Raw genomic sequence first — 9,052 nt, forward strand, 5'->3', positions numbered from 1 at the left:
TCTCTGGACACACTACAACAGGACCATGTCTCTCCTTTACTGAGTCCATATCTGGATGCAGAGAGAAGGATGTTATGGGGGACTATACCAAAAGCCTTAGATGAAATCCAAAGACATTACATCAGTGACTCTCCTGTTGTCAACTGATACAGTTACACCACCACAGAAGACTGCTAGGTTGGTCAGGCAGGACTTGTCCTCGGTGAAACAATGCTGGTCATTTCATAACAAAGACACAGTTCTACTCTTTTCTGTTTTGATGTAATTCTGGCATGTAGGAACTCATTTTAGCAGAGTTGGTGATTCTGCCCAGCACTGATAAGGTAGTGGGGGAATTATGGGTATTTAACTCTGATAATGGCATTGAAAAAAAAGAAAAAAAGCAGACAAGTATAATGGGGTGATTCTTATATTACTTAATTGTTCTGAAGCAACATGGATTATGTTATCAACAAAATGATTAACCTTTTAATATTTTCAGTTTTGCTGTTCAAAGGACAAACAAAAATACAATTAATTATATCACACTGCTGTGTCTTAATTGGGTTATCTTTATAGCTGATGACTCATGACAGCAAAGCTTGCAAAGAAAGTTCACTGATTTGATTTAATACACAGTACAAAAAATTCAATATAAGTACATCAAGTCGTAGTCCATGCAGGCAATATATTTGCAGTCTGAATCCTTCACAAATATTTTGTAACATGCATTTTGTTTCTGTTCTATAGAGTTTCTATAATATTACCAGCTATCTCTTACCTATAAGAGAGTACACAGTGCAAACTCCATAATTTCAAAGTGGAGAATATTACCATAAATCTATTGATTCAGCTCTCTTTTGATTACTTTTAACTTTTTATAATGTTACGCAGTTTGCTGTTTCACATTTTACTTTACAACTAGCACTCTAATAAACATAGTGATGTTGACTGACAAAAAAATATTCTTAGAAAAGTAAAGGCAACTACTGAGGTATATTTCAGAGTAGCTGAGTCTTAATAGCATGGCAACAAATCTTCACTCTCCAAATATTGCTGTTGCCAAGGCTATCTGCTTAATTAGAAATACATGTAAGGAAAAGTCCTTTCAGAAAACCTTCTAGAAGAATACAGTTCCAAAATGAGACTTTGATCTACTGAAAAGTATTTTGTAGGAAAGTATTGGAGGAAAGTATGCTCATTCCTCAGCTGTGGTGAGACTCCACTGGGTCTTCTTGCTGATTAACCTGCTTTGGGTGCAGCAGCTGTAAATTCCTTCATGCAAATGACACAGTGTAATCTGACTACAGAGTAAGGAAAGTTCAGGTGGACAGTAAATCTCTATGATGGACTTTAAGGAATGAAGTAGATGAAGTACTTGCCAGAGGGGTATAACCAGCTTCTCTACTGTGGCGCACCCCACCCCCCACTATTCACAGCAGGTAGCAAGGTCTCTACAAACCTTCCTAGCAAAGTAATGAAACCTCCATTTTCTTTTCCACAGGAACCTGAGTTCAGGCCAATAATTACAGTGACAAGACCCTCCACTGCAGACCTACAAAGGAGTCACCACAACACTAGTCAAACCAAATATGTTTATTTTGAGGCTATTTCATTCAACCAGGAAAAGGAAAATTAAATCACAGAAGATTAGCTATCAAGAGACTACACTTCTACAGAATCAGTGTCCACAAAACTGTAAAGCACTATGATAACCAAAAAGTCTCCATTTACCTCAGTATAGTTCCTAAGGCAGTTGTGAACATGATCTTCACTTACAGAGGGAAGACTAAGCAAAGAAGTTGTTGAGTAACTCAGCTTTCCCCTAGTCCACAGTTGCCAGGTATGACTTCTCAGATTTTTCTTTTCTGCTTGCTGTACCTGCAGAACTCTTTCATGTTCTTCTTCACTCCTCTTGCCAAGTCCAGTTCTAGTTGGGCTTTCCTGACACCATCCCTACACAGCCTAGAAACATCCCTGTAGTCCTCCGGGGGTACCTGTCCGTGCTTTCACTGCCTATGCATTTTCTTCTTGCACTCCAGTTTGACCACTTCAGCCATGCCTTTCCTGACCTCCTATACCTGTGATGGAGAGCTATTGTGCACTACAGAGTTTCCTTAAAGATCTGCCAGCTCTGCTCTGCTCTCCTGTCCTTGAGAACAGTTTTCTAAGGGGCTTTGTTGACTAACTCCCTGAAGGGACAGAAGTTGGCTTTCTTAAGATTTAGCATCCTGATTTTACTCTTTGCCTGTCCCGTTTCCCTCAGGAGCATAATTTCAAATAAGGAGCGATCATTGCACAATCGCTACAACCCAGGCAATCTCCACTCTTGATGTAAACGGGAAGTTCAGTTGAGTTGGTGAGCAGCAGGTTCATTTACACATCCCACTAGTGGGGTTGTCTATTGCTTGGCTCATTAAAATATCCTTAGTGCATTCTAAGATCCTCCTAGATTGCCTGTAACTCACTGTGGTACTTTTCCAGCAGATGTCAGGGTGTTTGAAGTCCCCCAGAAGGACAAGAGCCTGCAAACTCAATGCCTGCTGTAGCTGGAGAAAGAAGGCTTCACCAGCAGGTTCCACTTGATCAGGTGGCCTGTAGTCTCTACTAACCACAAGCTTTCATTGCCTTGGTTTTTAACTCTCACTCATAAGCTTTTAACTTTTTTGTGGCCACTCTTGAGGGCTCTTCAAATTCAATTTCTTTCTCGATGTAGAGGTAACAGCTACTCCTCCTTCCTGACCCGCCCTTCTGAACAGCTTGTACCCATCAGCAGCCACTCTACAGTTACGGGAATCATCCCACCGGGTCTCAGTGACAGCAACATTGGGAGATTTCAATTAGCACAATGGCCTATAGTTCCTCCCGTCTGTTTCCCAAGCTGCATGCATTAACGTACAGGCACTTCAGCTGGGCAGCCCACCTTGTCACCTTTCTGGAGGATAACTTTTCATTTCCTTTGAAGCATTTTCCTTTAGTCTCCCTGTTGACTTCTGCTGTTACAGTGGTCCCTGGCTCCTTGTCTTGATTAGTCCTTAATTCTCTTGAGACAATGAGGCTATAATAGAAATATAATTTAGCTATTTCATAACTTTTCAACCAACTTGGTGACTCACTAAATATGTGAGGTTAATTACAGTATTTACTATCCTAATATTATAAATTCCTCACTCTTTCTCTCCTGCTACAGCAGTAAATAGGACTGAGCATTCTACTTATTCTCTTACTGGAAAGGCAGTGGAATGGTTCTGACTGTCATAATTCAAACTAAATAGCTGGAAAGGCTACTTAGCAGTACTAAAGAGAAAAAGCAACATTCAGAAATATCATTATTCAGAAACTCATGAAGACACTGAAGTACTAAGATATCAGAGATATGATCTAAAAAGTTAGTTCATATTATGCAGGGCCAGGTCAGTTGTTATTCCGAAAGCATTAAAGAAATGAGAAATGGCTACTTTGAAATATATTGTGAAAATAATTAGAACTGGATTATTTAAAATTCATGGAAATTGTCATCATAAGTCACATTTAATCTTCTGACATGCTATCAGGTTCTTGTGGAATGGACAATACTTGAAACAAGAGTTAGACAGTAAAATAGCAGAAAAAAAAAGCAGGCATTCCATAAAATTTGTCTTCTGTAAAAGAAATATATTTGCAATAGTACAAAATAGTGTTTGTGAGTAACCTCAACATTGCCGGTTCATGAGGTATATTATGAAACATTGTTCTTAAATTTTGTAAAGATGTAAATAGAACACAAAAAAAATATTCCTGTAATTAAATGGTAGCATTTTTCCATAAATGGTATTGGGAAATCAGAAACAAGAAATCATTTGTAGGTATTAGTAGTGGTGTTATTTCCTCAAATATAAAGGCATATTTCACTTACTTTATTAGCTTAATCAACTTTGGAGCTCTGTAGACTTCAAACTGACCAGAAGTTCACTCCTTTCAAAGCTTCCTTTGTTTAAAGATTCAAATTCTACATCTACACTTGTCAGAAAACTACGGGATAGTAATTCCTTTGCTTTAGTATATTTCCTTAATTTACACTTTTCTGCTATGGGCAAAAGAGTTCTGTCTTTGCTAGAACAACTTGAATTAGTTAATCTGCTTCATTTTAATACACTGCACAGTGTAAGCAGAGAGAAACAGTACAGTAGAACAGTACTGTTCTAGAAGTACAGCCCAACCTGACCCAACACACCTCTTTTTTGTTTATCAGTTTTTTGTTTGTTTGGTTTCGTTGGTTTTGTTTGTTTGTTTGTTTGTTTTTATTTTGTAAAGGTATGAGGAGATGGAAATGAAATGAGCAAAACATTACTCTATTTTCACAATGGGGTTGTTATGTTTAAATTACACCTGTGTTAGAGACAGAAGGAGCTTACTGAGAGAAACTGAAAGATTCTATAGGTTGATGAGGTTCAGAGCTCCCAGGCCACATTTGTACATGAAACTTCTTCTCCTGAGGAATACAGCATGGTCTCTGCAGTTAGAACAGTATTCCATGTGCAAGACATCATCAACAGAGTGATATGTTACTAATTATTCTGTTCTTGTCTTCACTTTCGTGAGCATCCAGTAATACTAGTATGTGCAGACACAGATGACTTTTAAATGGACTAAAAATGTTTTTAAAAGTAATTGCTACATTCCTTTGCATCTGATTACAAGGAAAGCCTATCCCATCTAGCTACAGTGTAAATACACCAGTGTTGTTTATTCATTTGTTTTTAACAGAGACATTTTAATGAAAAAAAATATTACTATAGGGAGATGCTACAACTCATTACTGTAAGATAATATAATCGTTTTAATTAAAATGAGAAAAAAAATGGCGTGTGGGATGTTAGGGTGATACAGATGTAAGAGGTGGAGGCTGTGCCATCAAGTGCTGAAAAAAAGCATAGTGACACCACTCACATTTTCTGCATTGCTTATGTTACAAATCAGACCTATGTATATCTGAGTCTCTCTTAAATGCAGGCAGAAATGAGGTGTGACGCTAGTCACAATCTTCCAGTATGGGAATTACACAAAGAAGGAGTCTGAGCTGCAAACACTGACTAAGCTTCCCCGCTTTTTGAAAGATGTAAAAGCAGATATTCGGTGATGTCCACCGACCTCCTCCCTGTTTCAATCACTTCATCTCTGCCTAACGCCACCGCGTCCTGTTTCCTAATTTCTGCAGCTCTGAGTTTCACCCGTTCAGCGGACGTCCCTTTCCGAAGACGTGAGCTACCTTGGACAGCTCCCGGCTCTCCCGCCTCCGCTCTTCCCAGCCGTGCCATCCAGTTACCTCTACATGGCAGCGGCGTGCTGCTGCAACTCAGTGCTTAATTCTACTGTACCCAACACTTCCATTTTCTCAATAAATAAATAAACAAAAACAAGCAAACAAATAAATAATCCTGTTCTGAAAAATACTCAGCAATACACGCTTCTAGGCTACGTCCCACAGACTAATGAATCAATATTCACATGTCAAACTTGTATTTATTTATTTATTTATTTATTTATTATGACTGGTTTGGTGGTGCTTCAGCAGTGACCTCTTGGAAACAAAGTGAAAATAAAAAAAAAGGTGAGAAACTTATGAAGTGTGTCTTAAACTGTGCCTTTTCAATCATTTTTAGAAACCTGTTTCAGAATGAGTGAATTTCAGTGATATTTATGTTTTCCACTGATTTGACTGTATGATTTGGAAACAATATAACTTTATTTGTTAGAGGAAGCCTTCAAGCAATCTGACTTGTAAATTGCTTTCATAAGCCCATTAGCCTTAGCTTCAGTAAGGCCAGTAGAACAAAAAGACATTAAGACATCTCTCCTTTCCAGTTAGCTACATGAGGCTGCTACTCTGCTGCACCTCTCCTTCTGACAAGTAGAGAAGGTCAGTAAGACGGAAGAAGTGCAAGTGAGCCCAACCTTCATCCCTGAGTCACCAGTCAATAAAGAGGATCCAATGCATACCTCAACTCTGTACTAAGCACGAATGAATATCTGAGATCCAGCACTCAGGCAGATCTCTCACTGAAATTATACAAATCCCTGAATTACAGTAGTCTCAGAATTAGTCATGAATCTGAAATTCAGTCAATTTCAAACTCCGAACATGACTTCAGAGGCCCTCATCATTTAGTTTGTTAATCTGAAACAGAATTTCTACTGAGGTAAGAGAAATATGCAATCAAATTTCAAGTGGTATTTTCTTTGAGTAATGTATTTAGGTGCTTTCACCAAAAAGATGTGACACTACTAAGATATTTTCTGTACAGATTTTAAATCATTTTCCCCTGCAGATAGCTTTGTAAAATGAAGTCCAGTACTTTCAAAAACACAAATGGCAGTTATCCAGTCAAATGTCTCAAGTGTAATTACAATGTAACTATTCCTAAAGGAATAGCTGTTTGGAGTTAGGAGAGGTCTCTGCCTCTTCAGAGATGAGAACAAAAAGTAACCAGAAAAAATTTTCAGCATAGGAAAGCTACTAGCAAGGACAGACATACCTTGTTAGGATGCTGAGCATGATGTCATCAAAGTGCTGGACTATCAGACACTTTGCAGTATAGTTGGACAGCTTTTGCATTACACTTATGCAATATGGTATGTCTGGTATTTCTAGTCCTCACTGATGCAAATTTTTTTGGAAAGTCTGAATGTATTTTCTGCTTCCAAAACAGTAAGTTATACTCTTCTGCCTATGAATGTAGTTGCTCCAAATTACACGGATCAATAAAATCTCAGAGCAATTTCCCAATGTATATTTAGAAAGCACAAGTATGTAATTAGAAAGTGTTTGTGGACTCTGAGTATATTATAAACCCCGAAGCTGTAAAAGGTGACGTGTAATGCAACTAAGCCATCCTTGTAAGGATTTAACTTATTTCATGTTCTAGAAATACTGAAAATACACAAATATATACCTCACTGCAAAATGCAATTTGATCCAGAAGACAAAGAATTGTTATAGAAACTTACTCTGCCACATCATAAAGCTCCCCTAAGTTCTGAACTATAATTATGGTGTAGCAGTTAAAATGTTCAAAGACACATGAATTCGGATGCCCATCATTATCTCAAGACAAACGTCCATTGGGTATTAGCTTAGTGGGATTAGAAGCAAACTATTGCCAGAGCTACCACATTACTGTGCTCTGTGGTACTCAGCTTGGTACTCTACCCATACCCACTGGAGAGGGTGAGAGGCAAATTTTGTCTACTTTCCAGTCTGCTAACTGGGAAGTAAGCATGTAAGCTTACAAAAGAGTACCTGGCTAGCGCATATGAAAAGGTGATTGCACACAAAAACACACACATAGACATCTCCGCTTGTTACAGATTTCCAATGTAATCCCTTTGTGCTTCGTATTCAGAACTTACAGATATCCTTCCGCTCACTAAAGAGGCAAAAATAAATGGAGGTCTTTTGAATACTAAATGTTTGAAGGAAAACACTTATATACATAGACATACACTTCTGATCATAGCTTATAAATGGCTGAGTGGAATTCCTAAACAATAATTCTCTCCTTAACAAACATACTCAGAAATTAATACATTCCAGACAGAACCCTAATCAGCAGAAACATCACCTGAAAGAGAAGCATCCAAAGCCACCAAGTGCCATTAATGAAGCATCTAAAGCAGTCCTTCTCTACAGAAGCAATTATATAAAGGAAGGTCTCCTTGCTTAGCATAAAAATAATCACCAGAAAGTAACAAAGAAGGCATATAGCTTACACCATAAGAAAACGTGTCTCTGTCCTAGTCATTTTGTCAGATTAACTGTGCCCTTTTGCCCATCTACTAATCAGAAAGCACCTTCAGAAACTTGCCAGTAAGCTGAGAAGTAACTCTGTGTTTAAAAGGACATCCCAGAGAACCTCACTGTGAACTGTGTGCCACTGCCAAGCTTTTCTGGCCCCTCAGACCATCATGCAGCTGTTATAATGCTTTCCTGCAGCAGCCCCAATTACAGTGAGGCTCCTACCTGTATCAAACTGAAGGCACTGTCAGCCCAGCTATATTCCTTGAGTCCAGCTAGCTCTTCATGGTCAGTCCCCATTCACAGGCCTTCAGCTTTCTTTGACAGGCCACTCACAACCGTGCTCGCAAGGCCAGCATGCCTTCTGTCACTAGCTACACAAAGGCAGCCCAAGGCTTAACCCATCATAGGCCTGCTGAGGACACCCACAGCAGCCCAGCACAAACAGTTCCCATTTTTCCCGTCGGTGTAGTGCTCTCGTGGGTTTTCCCCATACAGTTTTACCCTGCTAGTCACCAGACTTTATGACGATGGATGCACGGGAACCAGGCCCAGCCTGCCGCTGCGGCGCCCTGTCACTGCAGACCTATTCTCCATAGGCACAGCTACACTGCGCCCCGGCTGCGCACCGCACCTCAGCCCGCCCGGCACCTCGTCGCCAAGGGAGGGCGGTCGATTCCGTGCCTGCAGTTAGAACCATCAGCGCCAGCCGTGACGAGAGCCGGGGGGCCGCCGCCCCACACCGCACACTGTCCAACCCCTCTGCCGCGGAGTGCTCCTCGCTGGCACTGCTCGAGCTCCGGTCTGGCTTGTTCCAGGCAGGGCCGGGCGGAGGGCGAAGGCACCGCGCTCCCCCTCGCGCTCCCTCACTTACCCAGCAGCACGGCGACCAGCGTGCTGAGCAGGAGCCAGTTCTTCCTCAGGAAGCCCAGGCAGCCGCATCCCTTCCTGCCTGCCTTCACCATGGTGGTGGCAGTGATAGGGTCGCCGGGCCTGGGGCGCGCCGTTTGGAGCCGAACCGCCCTTCTCCGCGCTTACAGCGGGGAGGCGGAGACGGGGCGCTCACCTGGCAACAGTGGAGTCCGGCCCGCGGCCCGCCCACGGTCCGCCCACGCTGCTTCCCGCCCCCTTCCCCGTCTTCCCTGCCGCCCCCCGCCCGTTCGGCTAGGCTGCGGCGTGAAGGGTGTCCCCCCTGTGCTGCCCCGGGCGCAGCGCCTTCCTGCCGGCTTAGGGCTCGGGGAAGGAAGAGCAGAGAGCCGGGTCCTTTCGCTTAGTCCGCGGGGTCGCTGTCCGTAGCGC

At 41.6% G+C, this 9,052-nt stretch overlaps 1 protein-coding gene across 1 annotated transcript in view; it reads right to left on the reverse strand.

Annotated features, from left to right (window-relative positions):
- Positions 1 to 8,718, reverse strand: part of SLC1A1 (solute carrier family 1 member 1) — a gene marked incomplete at both ends in the record, with an annotated part of 47,075 nt that extends 38,357 nt beyond the window's left edge. The window contains one exon of the mRNA XM_079548075.1: positions 8,628 to 8,718. Within this exon, the coding sequence (XP_079404201.1) occupies positions 8,628 to 8,718 (91 nt within the window). The remainder of the gene's footprint in view (positions 1 to 8,627) is intronic.
- Between the last annotated feature and the right edge of the window lie 334 nt (positions 8,719 to 9,052).

The sequence above is a fragment of the Tetrao urogallus genome (genome assembly GCF_951394365.1).
Source record: "Tetrao urogallus genome assembly, chromosome: Z".
NCBI lineage: Eukaryota > Metazoa > Chordata > Aves > Galliformes > Phasianidae > Tetrao > Tetrao urogallus.